The sequence below is a fragment of the Cricetulus griseus genome, chromosome 9, assembly GCF_003668045.3.
Source record: "Cricetulus griseus strain 17A/GY chromosome 9, alternate assembly CriGri-PICRH-1.0, whole genome shotgun sequence".
Lineage (NCBI taxonomy): Eukaryota > Metazoa > Chordata > Mammalia > Rodentia > Cricetidae > Cricetulus > Cricetulus griseus.
Window position 1 is genome coordinate 874,151 of NC_048602.1, and position 25,797 is coordinate 899,947.

General features: G+C 47.8%; 1 protein-coding gene across 1 annotated transcript in view; it reads left to right on the plus strand.

Annotated features, from left to right (window-relative positions):
- LOC113837174 (zinc finger protein 536) overlaps positions 1-25,797 on the plus strand; it is a 251,204-nt gene that overhangs the window by 86,867 nt on the left and 138,540 nt on the right. Inside the window, exon 3 of the mRNA XM_035449240.1 lies at positions 5,146-6,717. Coding sequence (XP_035305131.1) covers positions 5,146-6,717 — 1,572 coding nt within the window. The remainder of the gene's footprint in view (positions 1-5,145; positions 6,718-25,797) is intronic.

The window sequence follows — 25,797 nt, forward strand, 5'->3', positions numbered from 1 at the left end:
AGAATTTTGGCTGAATTCTAAGATGTTTCCAATATGTTCGTTATTCCACCAAAATGATGAACTGATTATTTTTTAAATGTATTATGTCTTATTTAGCCAAACTCTCTTTTCTAGAAATATATTGTATTCTAGAAATATATTGTATTCCTTTAAAAAACATTGTGAGAGAGTCATGAATGTTACTACCTTCTCCCCCCCCCCCCGGTGTGTGGACAGCCTAATGTTGGGACATCTTTGTATTAAGGCACAGGTTTTGAGTTAGCTTCCTATTGCAGACTCATTCTTCAAGCCAGGGTATCATGGCCCTCTGAGTGTCTGACGTTCTAAAGTGAGACAGTAGTTTATAAACAAAGGTAGGTATGTGAGCATCTGGATAGGAGACGATCTCAGAAAATCAGAGATTTGGGCTCTCTCAGAGGGCTAAAGCTGAGTGGAAGCCTTCACCCTGCCTCCCCACTGCTTTTGATTTGCTCAGAAGGCAGGGGTGTGCAGCTGCTTGCTACAAGCAGATGCAGGAACTGAGAATCCCAAACACCACGGAGGTGGCTGGAGGACTCACAACCCCCAGCAAAGCCTGGGGCAGTCTGAGGGATTCCCCTAGGAGAGTTCGACTCATTTTGTGACTTAAGTGGCCAATCATTCAAATAGACAGAGCTTCTGACAGGGTCCGAGGTTACCTGTGACACCCAGCTGCACAGGGAATGACCGTCCGTGTCTCCAACAGAGTCAGACCTCAGTTGGGAGAAACTGGACAATACCCACTGCTTGGCTTCTTGCAGAATTCTGCCCATGTCGGCAGCTTGGGACTTGTCACCGTCAGCCCAGAGCGTAGCCTGAAGAAAGAATGTGTCCAGATGCAGTGGCTTTGACCACTAAGCTGTTCAGTACAGGTGGACTCAGCATTTGCTTTCTGGCCAAACAGAGGAGGGACCTAGGCCATCCCTCCGAGCTACTACTAAACTTGCTGATATGATTTTCCTTGTCATTTCTTACCCGAATCCATCCAGGCCAATGTTGTGCGAAGTTTGCCTCCTGAGCACACCCAAATGCCTCCTTTGGGGAAAGAATGCATGTGGGGAACAGCTGGGGTGCTTCTAGTGGAACATAAAGCCCAAGGTTCCTACCCCCCCACACATCACTGCCGTCTCCTAGGTCTGCCTGGCTAGAACATCACCCTTCAGGGGCTATGCCTCTCTCTGGAAGCCCAGGAAGCAGGAAAGACATCAGCACATCCACCAGAAGGTTAGGGCCAAAGTTTTCCAAACCACTTAAAAATTATGAAAAACCCTAAACCAAGAAGCTTTTTTTTTTTTCTTTAAGTGTTACCCCATCATCACTCTGGAGTATTTCCTCGTCGGGAGGCAGGAAGTGGCTGCCCTAGCAAAAGTCCTTCAGGACCCAGTCAGATTCAAATGGTGCATGGAATGGAGAGAGAAAAGACCCCAGAGGGCAAGGGGGGGCTCTCTGAACCCGTACAGCCAAAACAACCCCTGAAAATCCCAGAGGAAGGGGCTAGAGAGATGGCTAAGTGGTTAAGAGTGCTTGCTGCTTTCAGAGGTCCCAAATTCTCCTTCCCAGCCCCCACTCGGCAGCTCAAAACTGCCTATAATTCCAGTTGCAGGAGATTCTGGGTCTCTGGCCTTTGGCCTCCTAGTGTACTACACTCACACACACACACACACACACACACACACACACACACACACTCACACACACACACACACTCACACTCAATCACGTAGACACACATAATAAAAGTAAATCTAGGTTGGGTGTTGGTGGCACACGCCTTTAATCCCAGTACTTGGGAGGCAGAGGCAGGTGGGTCTCTGTGAGTTCGAGGCCAGCCTGGTCTTCAGCTCCAGTTCCAGGACAGCCTCCAAAGCAATACAGAGAAGCAATAAATAAATAAATAAATAAATAAATAAATAAATAAATAAATAAATCTAAAAGAAAAGAACAAGAAAATCCAGGAGGAAGCTCTGTGGTCTTAGGCCTGTTTAAGTGGACCCTTTTGCTTTCTAGCAATAGCTTCTCTGTCCTGGGTCAGAGCAAACCAAGGCCTCTTCTGCAGTTTAGAGATGCTGCCCTGGTTGTGTGTGAGAGAGATGTCTTTCCCAAGAGCATGGAGTAAAGGGAGGGGTCTGGTCTTTACTTCTTATCCAGTTCCCAGGGAGATGCTCATTCACACATCCATCCATTCATTCAGATGTACGTGTGCAAACGTGCACGTTTCTGGATGGGTGTGTGCGTACACACAGTTCTCTGGCCCCTTCTGGAGGCTTGGTGTAACACTTGATATGAGTTGAGACGCCTCAAGGGACACATGCTCTAAAATCTCACATTACAGGCCGAGAGAGCAAGCGTCCCAAGATAGGATCTCATGTCTGTGGAGCACAGAGAAGCGTGAGTGTCCAGTCTCCATTTCAGACTCTCCACATACCTCACGGGGGTCTAGCTTGTCTTACATGCAAAGATGCGGTGTGGTTCTCACTGTGAGGTGTTTCTTAGGGGGTTATACCATGCCCCCCCCATGCAGGCAATGCAGAAGGGCTCCTAAGGAGTTTGGAAAAACCAAGAGCCCTGCTGGTACTTTTAGTTCAGAATGGGGTGAGAGAGCCAGTACCTGTTAAAGCCTCCCAGGCAGCTCCATGATGGTTTTTGCAAAGAAATGTCCTCGCAGAAAGTATGCATGCCAGAATTATGAGCAAACTGCGCTTTGTACAAATGCCAGCCTCCGGTCCCCATCCCAGACCTTGGGAACCAGCACTGGTGTCTTCCCGGACTCCCTGCTGTTTGCCTTGCACAGGGTGAGCTGAGAAGCAACACCCCGGCATGCAGTTCAAACACGTAGTCCTGGGAAATATAAGCACTCATCCTCTGTATATCCCTGAGGTCCTGCCCTGGCCGCCTCAGGCTCGAGTCAAGTCTCCTACCATGCTTTGTCTATAGACCCTCAATCAGACATGCTCTATCACTTCCAGGTGCTTTTATGAACAGTTCCAGCATCTCAGGTACCTGCTCATCTCAGGCCTGTGACTGAGGAGAGCAAGTGTCTGTCCACTTGCTGCACACTCCTACCCAGACTGCACTGACCTGTGAATCGGAATCCTGGGTTTCTGGTCTGGGATTCCACACATGTTCCCCATGCCTACCCCCTCACCGGACCTAGCCACTAGGCTTGGGCAAATGGAGTCAGCTGGGACATGAGCTGGGCAGATACACTTCATATTGCCAGAAATTCCCTGTCCATACAGCAGTGCCACTTGGGTGCCTGAATCCCAAAGTAGAGAAATGGACCTTATGAATGTGAAGTCTGCCTCTCTATGTCTACAGTTTTTTTTAATATTTATTTTTATTTTGCTTATATGAGTGTGTGTGTGTGTGTGTGTGTGTGTGTGTGTGTGTGTGTGTGCACTCACCATGAGCATGCAATGCCAACATAGGCCAGAAGAGGGCGCTGGGTCATTTGGAACTGGAGTTACAAAAGACTGTGAGCCACTCTGTGGATGCTGGGAACTTAACTCAGGGCCCCTGGGAGAGCAGCCGGTGCTCTTTAACTGCTGAGCCATCCCTCCAGCCCCATGCTTATAGGTTTGATGCAGCCAAGACAGCTGTGGAGAAACCTAGACCCAAAGGGCACAGAAGTGGCCAGGGAGGCCTCAGCTGCTTGTGGCAGGCATTAAGAGCTCTTGGTGCCCTCATTTGAGGGAGGTGGAGTGTCCCTTAGGTCAAGCACACAGTCCACACGGTGTCTCCTGCTCAGCGTCTCTGGGCCATCCGTGTTCCTGTTCCAAATAGCCCCGGAACACCCTCAGCTTTGAGAGTCGGGAGCCTCTGCATGGTATTCCCAATACTAGATGCAGTGACATGTTTTCAGAGACAGAACACAGGACGAGCGGATGGGGACGGGATGTGGGTTGGGGGTCGGGAGGGGACAGGGCTTAAGTTTCCTAGGAGAGACGGTTGTAGATTTTTACAGAGAACTGTGAGCTATCATTACTACTCCTCTCTTCCCCAGGGCTTTCTGGATGTGAAGTCTAGAAAAGACCCAGTCTTGCCTGCAAGTCCTGGGACTGTGTTTAAATCCACATTCATTTCCCTTCTCCTCTGCCCTGCATGCAAGTTGTCTGTTAAGGGTCTCCCTCTTCATCACACAAAGAACAATAGACGTTGGGTGTTGGGATTCAAATAAATATTTAATTCATGAAAATAATCTTACATGTTCCAAAACACACTTTAAAGCTATTTTTGTTCTCCAGAAAGCGCCCATTACAGGTAAATTACACAGCTTACTACCTCAGCGTCAGGACTGCCATTAGTACAAATTTTAGGCTCGACAAAGACCAGTAGATAATGTTAATTTCAAATCCAGAAACTAAATATACTCGGTGCCTTTTATTACTCCTCCTTTTTCTCTTAAGTTTTATCGGCTGCTTTTCATCTTAACAATATGTCTTTACATCCCGCCATCACGCTGCACTGTAATGATATTAATATTTTATAGAATCGGTATTTATAGTTCTTTATTTAGAGACAGTGCAGCAGGTCTGCAGATATCAGAGCCCGTCTGGAATGGTGCCCTCCAAATAATGATGAATTGCTTGTGCGGAATGCCATTTGCTAATTATATCCATGATTTACTGTGGAGCAAGGCTTAAATCATTCATTTCAGTCTTGCGTAACAGTGCCATAGAATTTTTAGGTTTAAAAATGGTTTCCATGTGTATAATTTAAACAAATTCTAGCGCTCTTGTATACACAAAATATTCGAAGCCACTCATTTGTTACATACCCCGTCTCTTTAAACTTCTACTTTTAATGATCACTGTGGTCGAAATTATTATGCTTAATTTTCATAATCATAGCCTTTAAATCTACAGCCGTTCTCACATGTTAGATAAAGAAAAAGATAGCTAATTGTGTGTAGATAGTGTGTCATCCCTCAATAGTCCCCAATGGTACAAAATCATTAAAAAAGCTTAAGAGCACAAATTATTCTTCTATTAAAAACAGTCGTTCTCTAGCTAATTATTAGTTTGGGCTGCTTTGTTTCAAAGAACAAATGTTGATCCTTGTAGCCTTGTTCTGCACACCAAAAATGAGATAAACACTTGGTTTTTCTCTTCCATCGATATCTTGCAGGTGAGAAACCCTACAAGTGTCCTCACTGTGACTACGCTGGCACCCAGTCAGCATCTCTGAAGTATCACCTAGAACGACACCATCGGGAGCGACAGAACGGAGCCGGGCCACTGTCAGGACAGCCCCCGAACCAAGAGCACAAAGATGAGACCTCCAGCAAAGCGCCTTTGTTTATCAGGCCAGACATCCTGCGGGGGGCTTTGAAGGGTCTCCCCGGAATCGACTTCCGAGGTGGTCCTGCCTCTCAGCAGTGGACATCGGGCATGCTCTCCTCCGGAGATCACTCAGGGCAGCCCACTGGCATGTCCTCGGAGCTGTCTTCTGATGCTCTAAAAGGCTCCGACCTTCCTTCCAAAAGCTCGCACTTCTCAGAGATTGGAAGGGCTTATCAAAGCATCGTGAGCAACGGCGTGAATTTCCAAGGGTCCCTGCAGGCATTCATGGACAGCTTTGTCCTCAGCTCTCTGAAGAAGAAGGACGCGAAAGACAAGGTCCCATCTGATGCCCATCCTGTGAAAGCCCACGCTGCGGATGGTGGAGAGGAGAGAGCCAGCGGGAAGCCCTCCCAGAGAAAGTCGGAGAAATCTCAGTACGAGCCCCTGGACTTGTCGGTGCGGCCCGACGCCACCGCACTCCCCGGCTCCTCCGTGACCATGCAAGACAGCATCGCATGGCACGGCTGCTTGTTCTGTGCATTCACGACGTCCTCCATGGAGCTCATGGCCCTTCACCTCCAGGCCAACCACCTGGGCAAAGCAAAACGCAAAGATCACCCCGCGGGGGTGACAGCCAACTGCAAAGAGCAGGTGCGGGAGGCCAGCAAGGTCTCTGTGTCGCCCTCCGTACAATCAAACAAAGAGATGGTCTTATCTAGCACTGTCGGTGGTGCTCTAGACTCTGCTCCCGAGAAGATGGCCCAAGGACCGGCCAAAGAGACTCTAGGGGACCAGAAAAGCGGTCAGTGGCCCAGCCACATGGACCCTGCCTTTTGTACCTTTCCATCTGACTTCTACAAACAATTTGGCGTTTACCCCACAATGGTTGGCTCAGGGGCCCCCGGCTCCTGCTCCAACAAGAACCCCACTGGGAAACCCCACCTGGAAGATGACGCCCCACTCCTGATCCCGGAAACCACAAATAAAAACACTACTGATGATCTCTCTGATACTGCCTCCTCCGAGGACATGGACTCCTCCAAGGGAGAAAACAACGAGGATGAGGAGATTGATACCGAACCAGAAATGATGAGCAAGCCACTGTCTGCTCTCAGCAAGGATGGCAGCAAGGAGGGCGTGGACTGCCTGCTGCCCCCGGGCGCCTCCCAGCCCATCCAGGGACTGGTCTCACCTTTAGCCCAGCCATCAGAGGAACAGTGGCACAACCCAGGCCTCCTTCCTGCCCAGGACCCCTCGGCGGTGCTGCCAAAGCCGGAGCGGGGTCCCCCAGGGTTGGAGAAACCCATGAGCATGCTGTCGGTCCTCAGGGCCTACAGCGCCGATGGCTTAGCAGCCTTTAACGGGCTTGCAAGCAGCACAGCAAATTCTGGATGTATCAAGAGGCCAGACTTGTGTGGTAAGTTTTAGAATCCTCTTCCTTCAGTTCACTTCCCCAAAAACATCACTGTTAAATTGTGCATTAAAAACAAAACAAAACTAAACTAAAAACAACAAAAAATGGGGTTGACATACCCATTAGTAAATTTTCAACTGAACCTAAAAAAACAAAACAAAACAAAAAAACAAAAACAAAAAGCCAGTGCTATGTATGCAGTGTAGACAATCACAAAAGTCAAGTCTCATTATTTTTGGGGTCCAGCTTTCTGTGCAAGGCCTGAACAGAGGCATGGGAAGGAGACAGTATGAGCTCTCCTCTCATTTTTCACCTATAACTTGAGGAGGGAAAGAAAATTCACCTTAAAAAAAGCAAAAACAAAAACAAAATTGGTGACTTGCAAACTTCCCAGAATTTTAACTCTTGAAAAAAAAAAAAAAAGATGCCTAAAGAGAATTGTGTATTTCTTTTCCAAGCCAAATCTACTTCTCTAGGCTCCTTTGATTGACTTAGAGGATACTAAAAACATCACACTAACTGTGTCGAGGAGGGCCTGTCTCTCCAGATTAGGGAGATGGCTTCGAGATGTTTGTGACTCACCTGTGACTATCAAATGGCAGTTACTGTGACTTTGGCCTTCTGCTGTTGTTGCCTTCTGTACGTGTCTGTCTGTCTAGCCTGTCTGTTCGTCGTCCTGTGTGATCTTGTGAATCAGCATCTCTCTCCCTTTTTGAAGAATATTGTTACCCCATGGGAATTCCAGATTTTACAAAGCACAACACTAAACCTGAGTTGGGTCGAATGGGTGTCGGGCTGGGCAGGGAGGGTCAGCATCAGGTCCTTGGCTCCCAGGTGTTCATGCGTGGAAGTCTGACCCGCAAAGAGGGGCTCCGTGTTACTGTTCCCTGTGAACCCCCACCACAGAGATCCCGCTACAGACAAGCAGCAGGGGTGTGCCATCTAATTTATGAATGAAGTTCTGAGATTTCCCCCTTTCTTCTGTGAAAGGAAGCAGGAGGGCACGAGGGGACATTTCTGAACCCCAGCTTCCTGTTTTCCCTCTGCACAGAGCGGAAGACATGAAGCTAGGCTGTTTATAATCTAAATCGATAAAGTTCTTTTTGTTTCTCTGTCATTCCCTAATTCACTAAGAAGGGAATCAAGCAGTCAGAAATACCTTTTTGAATTGTCAAAAATCACTAAATGGATTTATGACAGCTCAAAAAAATATTGATGGTTCCTTACACTGAATGATTCACACAGCCCCATTAGCCAGTACCCCGGATCTATTTTTAACCATGTGCAATTCATTACTCTCGAAGCTGTGAAAAACAATATTTAAAAGAAGGGAAGGGATTTATGTCTGTTCAGTTCCCCACCCCCTTTCTGAACAGAATGGTATTTAAATCTTTTTCTTTTCTTTCTTTTATTTTTTTTTTAAAGTTTGGTTGCGGTGGTTTTATAATTATTATTATTGTTGTTGTTTGAGGATTTTTTTTTGAAGTCTATTTTCAGTTCTTTCAGTTACCTTCATAGGACCATGGTTCCTTCCAGGAATCTACGCATCAGAAAAGATCAAATCCTGGCATGTGCATAAGCTCATTATTGTTGCAATGAGCGGGTCTTACCCCCGTTAATTTTCTCATCTTCCTATCAGTGAGGAAGAAAGTCTGCCTGCCTTGAGGAAGCTTGTTCAATGGTGTCCTTTTACACCCTGCCTTTGGTGGAGGGGGCAACATGGAGAAGGGAGGTACCGGGCCCCCTGAGATTTGGCAGAGCTGGCAGGAGTTTCTAACCCTCCCCAGACATCTGCTCAGGCCAATCATGTAACATTCCCATGGTATGGAAAACACTGTTCAGTCAACTTCTTAGGCAACAGACCTAGGGATGCCAGCCACGCCCATCTCCTTTGGGCCAGTGAGGTAGGAGGGCATTTTTGGTGGCTTCCCCAGTGAAGGGTCCAGCTCCTTAGACTGAAATACCAACCCTCATTCTGGCCACTGGCCACCTGTTTTCAGAGAGCATCACTTCTGTATTTTAATTGGCCCCATTTCTTCTAGAAGCTTCTGCTGTGGCTTGGTAGTGGGTGGGATGTCTCTTCCTGTCTTCTGGTCCCCAGGAATCAGGCCCAGCATAATAAATTATAATCTCATAGCCTTGCTGGGTATGGTGGTGTCCTAGAACCCAGAAAAGCTGTAGTCATCCTGGCTGAGGATTGGTATTTCAGAGGGAAACACATGCAATTTTCCCTTCCTCAGTCTAGTTTTCTCTCTTGCTTGAAACAGTCTGCAGATTCTAAGTTCCCAACTACCATCAGCTTCAAGGCATGGGCCCTAAATTATCCCCAACCTTTATGTCTTCTCTGTCCCACTTGAAGTAGATGTGACTTTGCAAACAGGCCCAGCCAGCAGCTAGGCTTCCTCATGGAGCTGGGTTTTGCCCAGTCTATGCCTTATTCCCAGATTTCTTATCCCAGAGTTTAGAGCCTCGTTTCATCGGGTCAGTGAGTCTTGAATCCCACTTGGATGCCATAGAAACTCTGGTGGCTGTAATTCAAGTTCTTCTGTGTAAGGAAGAACTCCTTTCTCCCACAATGTAAAGAGTACTCGAAAACTAAGCGGTAACCACTTTGCCTGTGTCACATAGACAGACCCCCACAGAATCAGGAACCCCTTTTGAGCCCACCAGCAAATCCTAAAATGTGTCTTTTCTCCAAGTGTATGTAGGACTGTGTATTGAAAGTTGTTCACCCAGGTGATACGTTAATTACTGCCCTGTTGCTTCCTAACTTGGAGAACTTTGGTCCTAAGTCCCCAAGTGTTTAGACCTGAAGTCCTGGTCAGTTGCACTTGCCATTTGTAACTACATTCTGACTTGGCTGCAGCAGAGAAAGCTGGTAAAGAGGCTGTTCCATCCTCTTTCATGATGAGAGTCCCATGGTAAGGACCATATAGAGGGCGGGATAGTAACTTTTCAGAAGGACCTTGCTTGGAGGCTGGTGTGTCGGGGACTTGTTCTAGACGGGCCTATGGGAGATCCTGAGTCATCTCAGAATCAGTTGGAGGGCAGTTTATTAGGTCCCACTGGTCTGATCTCCTTACACGACATCCTATTCTGGCCAAAACTTTATAGCTTCTGGAGGTGACGTTTAGAATCCAGGGATGTCCCACACTCCCCTCTTCCGTTGCACAGTGTAAAAAGGGGAAAGAAGGGCCACCAGAAAGTTTTGCCCTTCTTGTCATTAGAGTGGAACTGACCTCGGCTTTGCAACAGAACAGGCCCCACACCAGGATTTGAGGGGGCCAAGTGAGGACTAGAGCTGTGTCCATCCACTGGCAGGCAGGGCAGACAGGCTCCTTGTCCAACCAGAGGATCTACTGTGCAAGTGTTGCTGAGAGATCCAGGAGAATGTGGGAGGCACACACACACACACACACACACACACACACACACACACACACACACACACAGTGCAGTCAGTCTATAGAGTAGAACACCTGGAGATCACAACACAGAAACAATGAAGACCCATGGCTTGTGTGTGTGTGTGTGTGGAATCAACTAGACCACCCCAACCTTGCTTTTTGAAACTGAGGCAACCAGTCAGAGCTGCCTAGAATTTCTGTGCTAGCTTTCTCAAACATGATTTTCATTGTCCTTTTCTGAGTCCTCATGGCTAGGACAGATGACACAAAATTCTTGTCAAGTTAAGGGGCAGGAAAGAATGAGTTCCAGGACAGGCTCCAAAGCAATACAGAGAAACTCTGGTCTCGAAAAAAAAAAAAAAAGAAAAGAAAAGAAATAAAAAAAGCATAATTCCTCTACCTTTAGCTCTGCCCTGGAGTTGCTACCACTCAAGGAAGCCTCGTCCCATGTGGAGGATCCCTCAACATGTGGATGGTGGTGATGAGAACAGTAGCTGTCAGGTCAAGTGAGCCCCTGATGAATGGAGGAAGTCAGTGGGAAGGCAAGGCCACCAACAGGAATATTCCCAATGCCTTATTCTCAGTGAATTCCAACACTGCCTCAATCCAAATAGTGGAATGAAAGTCCACTGGGTTTTACAAGGATGAGAGAATGGAGACCTACCTCCCACACCAAAGCGGCAATATCAAAACCTCGTTACATCATGCATTCTGAAACGTATGATGTAATGGGATAAAACACAGTAACCAAACCAAACTATCTGAAAAGGTGACTTCCGTCTCACTGTGATGTCTCTGCATTCATTGGCAGTTTGAAAATATCCACCATTTTTTTCAGCTATGCAGCCTAGAGCCTAGGTCAACCCATATTTTCCAAAGGGCTAGATTGTAAATGCAACGAGTCATGGGAGCCCTCTCATTTTCACTCTGCTCTGTCTGATGACGCTAAAGAAGCTGTAGACGGTGTGACTATGTGCCAGTGAAACTTTATGAATTCAAGCAAGGGACAGGCTGGAACCGGAGAGGCTAGAAATTGGTGGCCCCTGCTCTACTGTAAGAAGGGATATGCTCCGGGGTCATTGTAAGAGTGAGAGGTGGAGAAACCTGCCCTCCACTGTCCCAGTGGACAGAGAGATGATGTAGGCAGGACTTCTGCCAGCCAGTGCAGGACCCCGCCTGCCAAGCAGACCTTCCAGAGGAAGCCGGGGACGTGTGAGGGCTTCCAGAGGGGTACCCCTTCCCGTCTCCTCACCACACCACAGGCCAAAGAGATGGAGCAGCTGTGACTTAGCTTCAGCACAGCTGGTTCTCCAGGGAGGAGTTAAGATGGCAAATGCCTAAGAGCCTGGGGCAGATGCCCCCAGCACAGAGGAACATCCACCTAAAGGTGCAGCAAAGAGGTGATGGTATATCCCAACGTCTTTAAGTTGCCCTTGGCCCGTTAGCACTGAGATGACGTCAGTGTGATGGAAGAGTTTTGTTTCCTCATGCCCCTACATCAGTCAGTGCACAGGAAACTCATCGTTGTGATAATACCAGCCCAGCTGTTTCCATAGTCCCATCTCCTTGTCTTTTTTTTTTTTTCCAAGAATTGACTAAGGCCTGTGGCCAGGTAGAGAACCCCAAGGCAGCTGTTTAGTTAGGGTTGGATTTCTATTGCTGCAATGAAATACCATGACTAAAAAGGAACTTAGGGAGGAAAGGGTTTATTTTAGCTTACATTTCCAGATAACAGACCATCACTGAGGGAAGTCAGGACAGGAACTCAAGCAGGCAGGAACTTGGAGGCAGGAGCTGATGTAGAGGCCATGGAGGGGAGCTGCTTACTGGCTTGCTCCTCATGGTTTGCTCAGCCCGATTTCTTATAGGACCCAGGACCACCAACCCAGAGATGGCACCACTCACAATGGGCTGGGCCACCCCTATCAATCACTAATTAAGAAAATGCTTTCCAGACTTGCCCACAGCCAGATCTTATGGAGACATTTTCTCAGTTGGGGTTCCCTCCTCACAGATAAATCTAGCCTGTGTCAAACTGACATAAGTTGGCCAGTATGTCACTGGTTTACGAAGCACCACAAATGTCAAATATAAGGCATACAGACACCTGAGCATAGGTTGTAATGCATTTCCGGTGGTACTTGTTATGTTCTATGTCCCTGAATCTAGTAGGTTACATTAGGAAAATGAAACGGGTTAATAGCCACCAAATCCCATTCTACAAAGTATGTGGGTGCCTAGACAAAATGGAGCCAATCCCGGGGAGAGTGGAGAGAGCTGAGGGGTCCTTGCTGCCCTAGCCAGGGTTTCGATGCTTTGCTGAGAGCCCCAGGAGCCTGGAGAGGCTGGACAAGGCACCGTGTTCCCCTCTCTGTCCTCACCCAATTTGACCATTTTCAAATTTGTCTCAGACTCTGTGGTCCAGCCCATTCCCAGGCATAGTGTATTCCTGGTCCGAAGGGCCATTTGACCTCCTGAAAAATGCAAGGGCGGAGCCTCCTAAGTTCTGGGGAAATCATCACCTTGTGCTTGTCTGGCCCTGCTGGGGACCTCACACCTGACTTATAGAGTCTGTGTCTGGCTGGCTGGACCAGTCACAGGTGGCATCCCATAGGTTGGGTCTCCTACTGACATTGGCACACTGGGAGGCTCTCCTCTGTCCTCACCCAGAGCTGTGTAGCGGTGCCATGAATAACACAGAGACAGCCCTCTGAGGACAGCTCTTTCCACCGAATCTCACAGTATCCTTCCCTCTCCTTCCCTCTCTTTTAAATGAAAGGGGATGGGACTGGTGTGATGTCGTTTGCACGGCAGGATGACAGAACTGTTGTGGGGATGCCATTGTGTTTGCCAAATGGTCCACTCGTCATTTCAGAACAAACAAATGGATGGTGTCTGAGAGTCGGCAAACACTGGTGACATTTAGCCTTGTTTATGTTTCTTGCCTTTTGCTGCATCGTTCTGGCTCCAAAAGCTACTGTCTGAATCAACATTGCCTCTGAAATAGGAGAAAAGTCTGGTAGAGTTCATCTTGGTGGCTGCATACATATTTCTTTTGGGATTGCACAAAACCCAAGGAATCGCAGCCAAGTGTTTTTTGTTTTAAAAAAATCTGTATATTTCTCTTCTCTGATAATGAGTTAAGATTGGGATCAGGGAGGAGGGTTGAGGAGAGTCAGAACAGACATATCCTGGTGGAATCCAAACTCTTCTCCTCTTTACTCTGTTGGTGTGTGACAGTGGGGACAGGAGGCCTGCGCTATAGCTTTGGCATCGGCTTCATTAGTCTGCTGAATGGCAGTGATGCTTGGAGATGACATCCATGTATCTAGACTCAGGTCACATGTCAGCTGCAGAAGGGACCAGGATGCTTCTTTCATTTTTGTTTCCTTCTTCCCTCCCTCCCTCCCTCCTTCCCTTCCTTTTCAGATTTTGTATGCAAAGCCCAGGTTTCAAATAAGGTAGTAATTATATCCTATTACTTAGTGCTGATCAACCATACGTCTATACCTAATTGCTAGCTTGCTCTAATCACGTAGCCTATTCCCGCTTTAGTCAGAGACAGAAAGACCAAGTTTTATAAATATGACTTTATTGTCATCCTTCTGTTAAATAATAGGGACTATGGCCCTGCCCTCACCTTCAGGCACCTCTAGCCCCAAACAGTTTCTGGATTAATAAAATTACACGTTTTCTTTCAGGTAAGTGACAACCCCATGTCCTAGTCACTCTGTCTGGACTTCCCCTTGTCTGTTCGTGCTCCTTCATGGTTTATCTGCAGCTTGTTAACTGTGCAAAGTCAACAGAAGAACATATACACATATGTTTTGAGTAAATAGTTCCTACCTACCGGCACAGGTATGTGTGTGCACACAGCACACCAGCCTACAGTCTGTGTAGAGTCAGAGCGGCTAAAACCGTTGCGCCCCGCCCCCATGTTTCCTGGTAGTAATGGATGTAAATGCTTAGGAACCTGAGTGGGAGAGATTCTTCATGTCACAAATCCCAAGTGGCAAATCCTGGTGGGTGGCAGGTTCCTGGATCAATGAAAACCTGGCTGGGAGCAGTGTGCATGTGTGTGTGCGTGTGCGTGTGCGTGTGCGTGTGCGTGTGCGTGTGCGTGTGCGTGTGCGTGTGTGTGTGTGTGCGTGTGTGTGTGTGTCCTGCCAGCTCACCTGAGCTCCCAGGACCGGGCCCCATGATAGTCTCAGCATTCCTTGCTTGTGTCTGATTGTCATGTATTTTGTAACACTTTAGAAGAATACAAAAAAGTGCAGTAATTATCTTTCTCCATAGTATTTAAGCAGAAATATTGCTAGTTTAATATTGTGTCAGGTCGTCGTATTAACCAGGAACAGGTGACAGTAAAACCCCAGTGAACAGCACTTTGACATTCACAACTCAAAAATGGCGATTGAAGAGAAATGTGTAAACGTGTACCAGGTTACCCTGTGCTTTGGAATAGACTGTTGTTGAAATAATTAGAAGATATATTAAGGTGTTCCTGGTAATGAAGGCATGTAAGTTATCATAATTGTAGTTCCTGCATAAGTGTCAAGCTCTATCTTTCCGTGTGCTGTATGCTGAGTTACAAGTTAGGTCATTTATGAATGGAATGTAAAACAATACTAAAAATGCTTCAATAAGTTATCTTGGTATTGCTAATAAAAACGAAAAGCTGTGAAACATTAGTGCAGTTTTGAGTCATTATGTTAATTCATGCCACAACACTCCCTCACCCCTCACACTCTTCTCTCAGCGGGGAGCCTCGGCAGGACACTGCGGGGACAGGCTCCTCAACTTTCCCGTTCATCTTCAGGTGGCCCTTCAACCAGCAACAATTCACACACACACAGGCAAGGAGAGAAAGCCACTTCTCTGTTTGGGTGGGATGACTATAGGGGGCGCCAGAGAGCCCCGTGACACACGCCCATCTCCTAAGCAATCTGTCTTAGGCAGTTTCTGAACCATTGGACCCTTCACAAGGCCCCTGGGTAGGGGAGGCAGGCCGCTGTGCCCAGTGTCAGAAGTGGAAAAGGCTCCTTAGGCCCACCCTCCAGAGAGCCGCGTGTTCCTCCATGCTGTGCAGGGTTAGGGGAGTTTGGCTACGTTTTCATTCTACTGAGATGTTTTGGTCATTGCCTATTTGTTGTAACAGACTTGTTCTTACCCCCTCCTGCCTCTTCATGGGGAAGAAAATAAGGAAAAGATTTGTGTTTCTTGTGTTGCCTACTTTCCTTGTCCCATGAGCTGGGCTTTTGGGCTCTGGCCTTCCAAGCTTCCTAGCTTCGGCATGTTTTACATATTTCCCAATTCTGCATACACTATACCCTTTCTAGATGGTCCTCTGGGAACAGGGCATAGAATCCAAGGCTCCAAGGACTACTCACACCCTCAAATGAACTGCCCAACAAGGGGATGGGAGCAGAGAAATGTCCATTAGAAGTTGTTGTCAACCTTGGCCTTGGTGACAGAACAAAGGTGTCACCTCAGCTACATGAAACACTCCGTCCAGTATGTCTTACACCACCCTCTCATTGGCTCGGCTCCCGAGATCACATGGCAGCCTCAAGGAGTCTCTCACTAGGGGAAGGGATGGAGTAAGACCTGGGCTTGAGAAGATGGGAGAAGGAGAGAGAAGCCCAGTGGGAGACAGTGGGTCTTGAGGACTTCTAACCTTCCCAGAGTCCAGAACTCTGGGCAGTGGCTGTTAGTAGACCCCTGTAGGTTACACTGAGGTCCTAGTGTGGGTTCCAGTGGGGAAAAAAGGGCAATCCCCAAATGCCTAAGGAAGGTGAAGGAAGAAACTGTTCCCACCAGGTTCACACGGCTACAAGCAAGCAATGCCCACTCCGCCAATGTGCAGGTTGAGCTGCCACCAAGGGAACACAGGAGAACCTCATCTTCCTTTCTGAATTCTCTTGAATCTGGGCAACTGTCCTGAGAGAAGTAGAAAGAGGGCCATTCATCTGTGCTTTCATCTACTCATCTACACTTACCTCCTCAGGGTGTGCCTGAACCCCAGGCTGAGCACGTCGTCCCCAGTTTTGGCCATCATTTCAAACCACTACCCTGGGTTTTCGCACCTGCTGGGTTGGTCACTTTGGCTAGAACAGGCTTCCCAGGGGCCCTGCTGCAAGCCCTAAGAGTCCACAGCTTGGGAGGGGAGTGATGGGGGGTGAAGGAGGGGAGGAAGGAGAAACAGAGAGATTCCTTTATCTTCCACTCCCAACACTGACAGCTGGGAGGGCTCCCTGGAGCAGCATATGCAGCATCTGCTGTTCTGTCTTGATTCTTTCAGGGCCCAGTCCCTCTCATGGGGTCTCTAAGCAAGAAGGCTTGGTATGGTAGCATTTCCTCTTCAAGAGCAGGGTATTTCCTGAGTCGCTCCCCCGTGGTAACGGATGAAACTTAGAAAGAGACCTCCATGGATTCCATTGCTTCCATTTTACGGAGCCAGTCCCATCCTCCACCCACCTCCCATTTGGGGACACCCATCCCATCATGCCTTGTGCTGTTCCTCCTGCCCCTGCCCATTTCTCCTCACCATCTCCACCTCCGAGAATAAACACCTCCCATACCACCAGTTGCATGATTTGGGAACATCCTGTCTGATGCCTGCAAAGGGAGCCACATAGACCCAGGCCCCTGCGACATTCAGTCAGCTTCATTTCAGAGCTCTGTAGGGAGGCTGGTGATTCCGCTTCCTGTTGGCTCACCCCTCCCACCCCCCCCACCCCGCCCCACACACTTGGGATCATACAAGCCCCACAAGTTTGGGTTCAGATTTGGGCAAACGCAAACAACCCCCTTTGGATCTACCTTTACGTTGATAGCTTAGACCCTTCCCAGCGTGCTCTCTGCTGCATAGGAGACCCCAAGGAGTCCCCGTCTATGGAGTGGAGTATCAAGACGACGTCTGTGGCTTCAGACTCAAGAGGCCAAGGAAGGCAAGGAGGTTAGCAGGAAGCCTCTACACCCGTGTCTCCGTTCACACATTTTGGATGTGTGTATGCTTTAATGGAATTTTGATACTTCAGTGAAGGAGAAAAATCTAAATTTGGAGACAGATTAGTGTATGCACATACTCTGTTTTTCCTCAAAGGAACTTTCCTCACAGTGATTAAATACACAGGCACACACTGACTAGTGGTGTCCCTGAATGAACGGAGTCTGAGTCCATTCCCAGGTCAAAGTGGGGGAACTCTGTGCAGTTAGTTCATTGTCAAAAATAGCCATTTGTGTGCACTGATGCTGGTGGGTTCTTGGGAGGAGTTTGTCTTTCCGTTCTGTGCCGCCTAGACATGCCCATTCGGCCATAGCCGGTTCGCAGGGTTAAGTTTCAGTTGTGAGATTTACATAAGATGCTCTTAGTTATTCATATGAAAGGAGAAAGGCAACTGACCAACCTGGGAAGACAAATTGCAGTTGATTTACCAAATTATTGCTTTTTATGTGACGGACATGTTGTTTTTCTGTTTTGAGCCCAGTGGTTGGTATAACCGGGAGAAGGGCTGGGACTAACTGCAAAGAAAGCCGACTCCAAAGTATGGCCTGTACCTCGGTGGTTGGGTAATTAAAAGTTCACACTCCAGTGAGCTCTTTTGTTTATCTTTTTTTGTTTTTGTTTTGTTTTTTTTTGAGGCAAGGTTTCTCTGTGTAGCCCTGGCTGTCCTGGAACTCACTCTATAGACCAGGCTGGCCTCAAACTCAGAGATCCTCTTGTCTCTGCCTTCTGAGTGCTGGGATTAAAGCCATATGCCACCTTCTTGTTAAGGAGAGGGAGCATAATTTTTTTGAGCACTTTCAGATTCCCTTGGTGACATGGTTAGGGTCATTCCCAAAGTAGATCTTTAGGTCACCTGGATATAAACAGTGAATGCAGGAGAAAATTGAGAGTGGTTCATGAGAGGGCTGCTGCCTTCATTGGCAGACCTGGGATATATATATTTTGTCTCCCTTCTGGCTTTATTATAGACCACCCCAGACCTGCCAGAGCCAAGGATGAGGGCACATGAGCTAATTCTGTGGCTCCCAGTGAGAAGTGAGCCACAGATATTAAATGTTGAGAAGCACCCAGCCTCTTAGCTTAGGAGCAAGTGAACCAAGGTGAGGATCCTTAGAGTCATTCATTCTGGGGTCAGGTGACTAGGCATGAGGCAGAAGCCATGCTCCAAGGAGCTCAGACAACTCACTTCTCCTTTTGGGCACCATTTCTTTGGGGAGCAGGCAGTGGGATCACCTCTTTAGTCTCCAGTTATATATCCTTCACGGCCTCCTGTAGCCTTCATCTTCAGTTGAGACCCTACACCCAGTGAGTACCTTAGACCTCAGGAGCACTTCCCCGATGGCCCCTAGGTTATGGGAGGACTCAGCATTTCCACAAAGTATGGTACTTCAACAAGCAGGACTCCATCTTGAGCAAAGACATTCACCACTGAAGGTCACAGGACATGTTGGGGGTTTAAGGGAACTTCTCTTAGTTTCTCTTTTAATCCCAGAAGATACCACAGAAAAACAAAAGGATTTTTAGCTTCATGAAAGGGCAAGGAAAAGCCGAGGCTTCACTGCCCTTTTCTGTTTCAGCCTCTTGAGAAGGTATTTCTTACCATGATTAAAGATTCCTAAGCAATTTACAGATTATTAATCTGCTAAGCCAGTGTGTCCCTCTTGGTCATACATCTGCCATGGCTGCTGCTTCCACCCAACACACACAGTCAGTGTTCTACAGGGGCGGCTGCTATGGAGAGTCTGTCTTGCATGGGTGGAGCACAGAGTTCTAGCCACATGCTTCCCTTCCTAGGACTTTTCTGCTCTTTCAGTCTTTAGCTTCATGCATGTTTTGGCAGAGCTACCCTCTTAACCATCAACTGGGAAACTTGGCCACCTTGAAGAGAATAAGATGATTATAAATTATACACACCCTCATCTCACTCATTTTAGGACTTCTATTAGCAAGCAGGTCCCAGACAGAGTGCTGTATAAACCTGCCACAGCAGGTGATGGTTTGGGGCGGCCTGGGCACCACCAGTTCTTGCCCTCTGTACTCACCAGTTGAAGTCTTCTGTCTGCATACCTACCTGGGATCCCTCACACCTGGACTGAACACATCTAGAAATCCGGCCCCATGAGACCATCACTGGGATCCGCAGACATAGTCCCCTTGTTCTAATTGAGCTGTTTTCCTGCTTGCTAACAGTCTAAGGACTTAGGAAAACAGCAACACGGATCTCTGGTGGCCAGGCAGTGGGAACAAGGCTGCCGCTGGGTGGATTAGCTTTACATTAAAACTTTGGGCTTGAAGTCTCTGTCCTTTCGAAACCACACTCAGGGCCACTGGTTAATTTTAAATCACAAGGGTTATTTTATTGGGGGCCTCTGGGGATAAACACGCTTACATAAATTAAGGACCAAGATTCCATAGCGCTGGGGTGGCTTTGCGCAATCTCCAGTAGTCAGGAGGAGATGCTTAATGAGGCCGGTGACAAGGCAGGAATTCAGTGAGTTGTCCTTGCCATCCCGGAAGACACAGGTGGGAAAGGCTCTGTGGTATGGGGCATGATGGAACTTCAGGGGGAGAAAGAGGGATTTGGGGAGGATTCCCCAGGCCTGATGACTCTGAGAAGGAGAACATTAAAATGTTTGTGACCTGCAAGTGTGAAGCCTTCAGAAAGGCATCATTCCCACATAGTGTGGAGCAGCCCAGTCCAACCCTAGGAGCGGGGCAGGTGGGAGGAAAGAGAAAGCCATACAGGAACTAGAGAAAAGGGGACCAAGGGAGGAAAGAGAAGAAGAAGAATGAGAGAGACAGAGAGAGAGAGAGAGAGAGAAGGGGGAGAAAGAGAGAGACAGACAGACAGAGAGTGGGGAGATAGATGGAGAGACAGAGACAGACAGACAGAGACAAAAAAGCAGCCTGGGCTGCAGGCAGTAGGTGTCTGGTTTGACAGCCCCAGGGAGAGAGGTGCTTAGCCTCTCTTGGTGAAGATGCAGGGAGCTATGGGGTCAGGTAAGGTTCCTGAGCACAGCACCTGGTGGCCAGGGCCTGCCATTCCAGCTGCACCCTCTTCCCCACTCTGCTCCCCAGCAACCAGTTACAGGAGGAAATGCTGCAGCTTAATCAGAATTATTTACAAGATAATGGTCCATTGTTTGCACTAAGACAGATGTTGTCTGTGGGAACTTTGTGTTTTATGCTCTCTCCCTGCTCTGCCTTCCCTGGTGCAGATGGGATCCAAGTAATGTGAGTTATTGTTCAGGACAGAAATTCGGAGGCTGCTTCTCTGCAGCCTAGACTCCTCTGGGCCATGGAGATAGCCTGGCTCTGGGGTGGGCAGGAGTAGAGATGGCTACTGCTGGCTGCAGGGCCAGGCAGGGCCCTCCAGCAGGCTGTGATTAAGAAGGTCATGTTTCCTTGAGGGGCGGGTTGGTGCAATCGCCTTGTCCAGGACAGGAAGGACTCACTCTGATTAAGATGTACTTGCTATGTGTTGACTTGCGAGGTCACCACTGACATCTCAAATGAGGGTGGCCATCTGGTCCTGCTTTGCCAAAGGCTAAGAGCAGCCCCTCTCCGGTGGGGGCTGTGCAGCCCTGCTCCCCTTCTTTGACTGGCCAGAGGCCTTGCTCTGGGTCTTCTGGGGTCACTCGAGGAGTCAACTCCACTGGGCTTGAGAGCCTCGCTCTTTTGCTTCAAGGTGCAGCTGGTCAAATGAACGCATGTCCCTGTGGACTGGCCAAGGAGGGAACTTTTAGATCAGGAGGGAGGTGGGGTAGGGGTGGGGGTGGGAGACTCGCTCTGTGTAGAGATTTGCTCTCAGCTTCTAACACAAGTCAGGCAGGTACCCTGACTTTTGGTCCATCTTGTTACACAGCCCTTGAAGTCAGCTGGTCCTTCAGTAATGTCTGAGTTTCCAGCTGTCTTGGCATAGACAGCACCATCTCCCTATTTTATGATTGAGAAAATGGAGGCCAAGACAAATGGGACCACTGGATTTCTGAAACCATCTCACAGCCGAAGCCACAGCCTTCTCATTATAGAGGGGCTCTGTGGCTTCGGCCTGGTTACTGCACGCAGGATTTGGGGCAAGTAGAGTCATTCCCTGAAATGCACATGTCAGATGCCAGCCTAGCATCTGGAGAGGCTCCACGGAAAGCCAGATGTAATGTTATCCAGGCAAGGGCTAAACCACTGAGCTATATTGCCAAGCCTCTGTTAATTATTTTTGAGACAGGATCTCAAAAAGTAACCGATACTGGTCTAGAACTTGGTGATCCCTCTGCCTCTGCGTACTGAGTGTGAGCTGTGACTCACAGGCATGTACTTACTGTACATAGCTCCATCTATTATTATTTTTTAATACAATGTATTTTCTATATCCAGTAATGGCCAAGAACAAACACACAGATTAAAATAATGTGTATGGCTACCTTGGGATGTGTGGACACGAAGAAGAAGAAGTAGAGAAGAGAGTGGCTTTTATAAACTAAGACAACATATACCTGGCATGTGGGTGCCCCGAGGAAACGGCCACTTGTCTCATGTTTGTTGACCCACCTACTGCCCAGAAATCATTTCCAACCCAGGGATCTTATTCCTTTCACAAATAAGCTATTTGGAGCATCTTGGTCATGTTGAAGACGGCAATCTCCTGACATGTCCTCATCTGAGGAACAGCTCTGGCAGACCTAACAGAAAAACCTGTTTCTTTTGGCTATTTAACCCTCCAAATCGATGCTACTATACACACTCACTATAAAGCCAGCGGGAGCAGCACAGCCCTTTGATTTCAGTATTGAGGAAGTCGAAAGAGGTTCAAAGGTTCAAGGCCAAGGCTCTGTTATGCAGTGGGACTCTGCCTTAAAAAAATTCAAAAGTAAAATCCCATAGTATGAGCCAGGGTCAAGTTATAGTATTTATAGATGATAAAACAAATCACACCCTTCCCATGTGTCCCAAGGGAGATGTCATCCTATTATTGTCTGATACTTTCAGGGACTGAGGGGGGTGCAGGGGAGTGAATGTGAGGGGTGCTCAGAGATGCTCTGAGGTGCTCCCTGCCTTACCCAGAATCACCTGCAACTCAGGCAGAGGAAGCCCTGCTCAGCTGCTGGTTGCTGTTTCGTTTGTTGCCTTTAACACCCCTTTGGGATACATCAAAACTAAACTGACCCATAAATAAAACCAGCCATTTCTGCCAACCTGTGACTCTGGGTCCCAGGAAAAGAGAGGACCATTCAAGGCATCAATTTAAACGCCAAACAGAACCTAAGGACTTTCATACAGAGACTTGCAGGGCAGGAAGGTATATGGGACCAAAGCTTAAACTAGTCATGTGACCCTCAGTGGCTGCATCTCTTATTTTGACCTCATAGTTTTTCCAGGGTCACTGTCTCCAGTCAAGTCATCTTAGGACTGTATCCAGTTATTCCCCGGGGTGGGGGTGGGGGTAAAAACTCACCCCTCCTCTTTCCTGAAGCAATAGGATCTCAAGGAAACCTGACCCCCTAACCCAGCAGTGATCCCCTGGGGGCGGCAGGGCTAGAGAGTGGGTGGCCTAGAGCACCAGAAGCCCTCCAGGCTGGCGCTGCTGCCTGCCCAGCCCCCCAGGACAGGGACAGCAGCAGAGGTCAAGCTGGAATAATATTTGTCAACCTTATTCTCATGCTGTCAGCCTCTGCCCCAAACCCAGCATCACTGGAGACCCTGGCTTATATCTCTTAAGGCCCCATGGAGCCACCTCACATGTACCCAATTACTTCTGTCAAGCCGGGGAAGGGGGTCCCCTCTGTGGGTGGGATCTGAGGCCTTTGAGCCCATTCCTCCTGTCCAGCCAGTTAAAACTGTTGAAATTGCAAACCAGTAATAAAAGGATCATATGTGTTTCCCACCGAACAGGTTCTTTAGGGCTATTATGATAATTAAAAACATATGGTGCTGTGCTAGTCGGAGGGAAACCACAGATGTACAAATTAGGTATTATAGAAGGGTTTTCTGCTTTTGCCCTTTTAAAAACGTCAAGCCGGAGAAGTTTAGGGAGATAAAATGGCAATTGTGCAGACAGTGGGTAGCGTTTTTGCTTTTAAAATCATTAAATATATAAGCTCGTGTTTTTAGACTTACTGGGAATAAACAGCTTCTGGTAGGGGAAGAAGAGGAGAGAGGCTTTGAGGCTGGAGTGTGCAGGGGTAGGTGGACAAGGAAGCTACCACCTCGTCTCAGTATCTCAGGTACCACGACACTGTACGCATTTTTGCACAGAAGAGGATTACATTAACTATTCCATCGCACTACAGTGCAATTGATACAGGCACAAAGATGGGTGGGTTTTGTTGGGTTTCGTTTTGACATTAAACTTTTTAATTCTTGGATGGCAAAGATGCAAGTATTGAGTCGTCTAGAAAACATCATTTGTCTTCATTTAAAATATGCAATCGATTTTGAGAAGGTGATAAACATTGCTAATAAAAAGAAATTGGGAAGATTTCCAGGGCTCCTTGTTAGTGGCCTTCTAGGGTGGCTGTTCTGTGTGGACCAGTTCTGTGGTCCAGTTGTGTGGTTCACAGTTCTGTGGTCCAGTTGTGTGGTCCAGTTCTGCGGAGGTGGGCATAATGAGATGGCTTTGCTCGGGGGTCATAGAGACAACAGGCCTGCAGCCTTAACACAGTGAGGTACTGGTTCAGCAGCCAAGGATGCAGGATTCTCCACTGAATGTATGACAGGGCTGCTCTGTAGGGGAGGCAGTGCGTGGCACGTCTTAGGAGCTTGGCCTCTACCGTCTCTGGCCTCAAGGATAAGGCTAACTATGCAAGGAAGTGAATGCCAGCCAACAGGAATACACAGCAGTCAGGAGGTACCACCACCCCAGACACTGCCCCTGATCCTCAGATAACTAGAACTGATGGAACCATGATGTAGAGGTACTGAAATTCTTAATAATGAACAAAAACAAAATTTGTTGTAGTTTTGTTCCTCCTCAGTATTGGGGGCTGAATTCATTTTCTTGGGCATATAGGATGTGTTCACTCATATCTCCAGCCCTTTTTAACTTATTTTTTACTTTTATTTTGAAACGGGATCTCACTTGGTTGCCGAGGACAGGCCTTGACCCTGCAATCCCCCCTGCCTCAGCCTACTGACTAGTTAGGATTCCTGGTCTTTGCTCTCAGTCCATCTTACTCAGTATACCTCTGTGGTATTTGCTGAATGACACATTTTGAAGAATTTGATGTTACAAGACTCCAGATTAGAAAGAGCCCTTTCTTGGTCATTATTAATGAAAATGGCCTGTGCTGTGGACTCCTTGGCTTTGACTTTGATGATCCCTAGGTATCCTATGCTGTATTCAAAGGGCTATTGTCGTCTGGTGTCCCTACCTTTGGGACCTGTGACTTTCCCTTCCTCTCTGCTTTGCCCCCAGATTAAGTCGGGTAGCCAGTCTTCTCAGATAACCCTAGCCATGACCAGGACGAGAAAGGGGTTCTCCAGACATCTATAAATAGGGCTCCACAAGTGGCAATGGCTCCTGAGAGTGGTGGAATGGATTTTCTTCCCCAGTGGACATTTGGCAGTATCTGGAAGCACAGGGTGGTACTCCTGGCATCCAATGAGTAAGGACCAGGGAGGCTATTCCACACTTCATAATGGACAACCTATCCAGCAAAGAACTAGCCACCCTACGTATCTACAGTTCCATGACTGGGAGATCCCTGTGTTCAGGGATGTCGAGTTCCAGGTCTGCCATCGAAACACACGCTTGGATAAGTATTGGCCAGCTAAGAAACTGGGCTTACTACCCAGCTCCTGCCATATCATGCCACTGAACAGCCGGACATCCAATCCTCTCCAAGCTCTGTTTCCCTTGGGTCTCAGGCCTTGGTGTGAAGGTTACAGGCAGACCAAGCGAGTTTGGGAAGTGAGAAGTTTGAGCAAAAGAACTAGCTCGTCCCTCCCAGCTCCGAGGAGCGTGAGGGCGTAGGGAGGGTGGCAACTGTGCTGGCAGCCTAGAGCCAGCCTTTTTTTCTCCCTTGAGTGATAGCAAGCCTAAGATGTTATTGTGCACGTAGGTATTACCGCTTTAACTTTTACTGAGGTAAAATAACACCTTGTCACTCAGCGCAAGTACCAATCACAAAATGAATTAATTGTAATAACTGTTGTCAACAGAACAAAAGACTTGTTGCTTTTCTAAGCAGATTTCAATGCACTGAGAACTATATACAAACGTTCCCATTGGGCAGGCTGGCGGAAACCAGTCAGAACATAATTGTATCTGTCTATCTCTTTACTTTGTTTTTAAGGGCTAAGGATTCCAGTTAAAAACCTATATTTTAAACATATCAATAAATATAGCCCTTTTTGTGCTTAGGATGTCTCCTCAAAAAAAACATGGAGTCTTTAATAAATTGGCCATGAAAATAGCATTTGCTGTTGATGGCTCCAAATAAGGGCCAGCTGCAGAGACTGCCTGTGGACTCTTAAGTCATGAAGGGAATTATGCCCAATTACCTTCCCATAAAACACCCTCTCGTTTCTGGAAGTTATCAAAATGCATCCTGTGGACAAGTGGTCAGTTGCCCCCTTGCTCCTCAGAGAAGCACAAGAGGCCTCACGCCAGGCCCATCGGGCGCTTAACTGCCTTCGTGGCAGCGCAGGAAAGGCTTGTTTACAGCCACG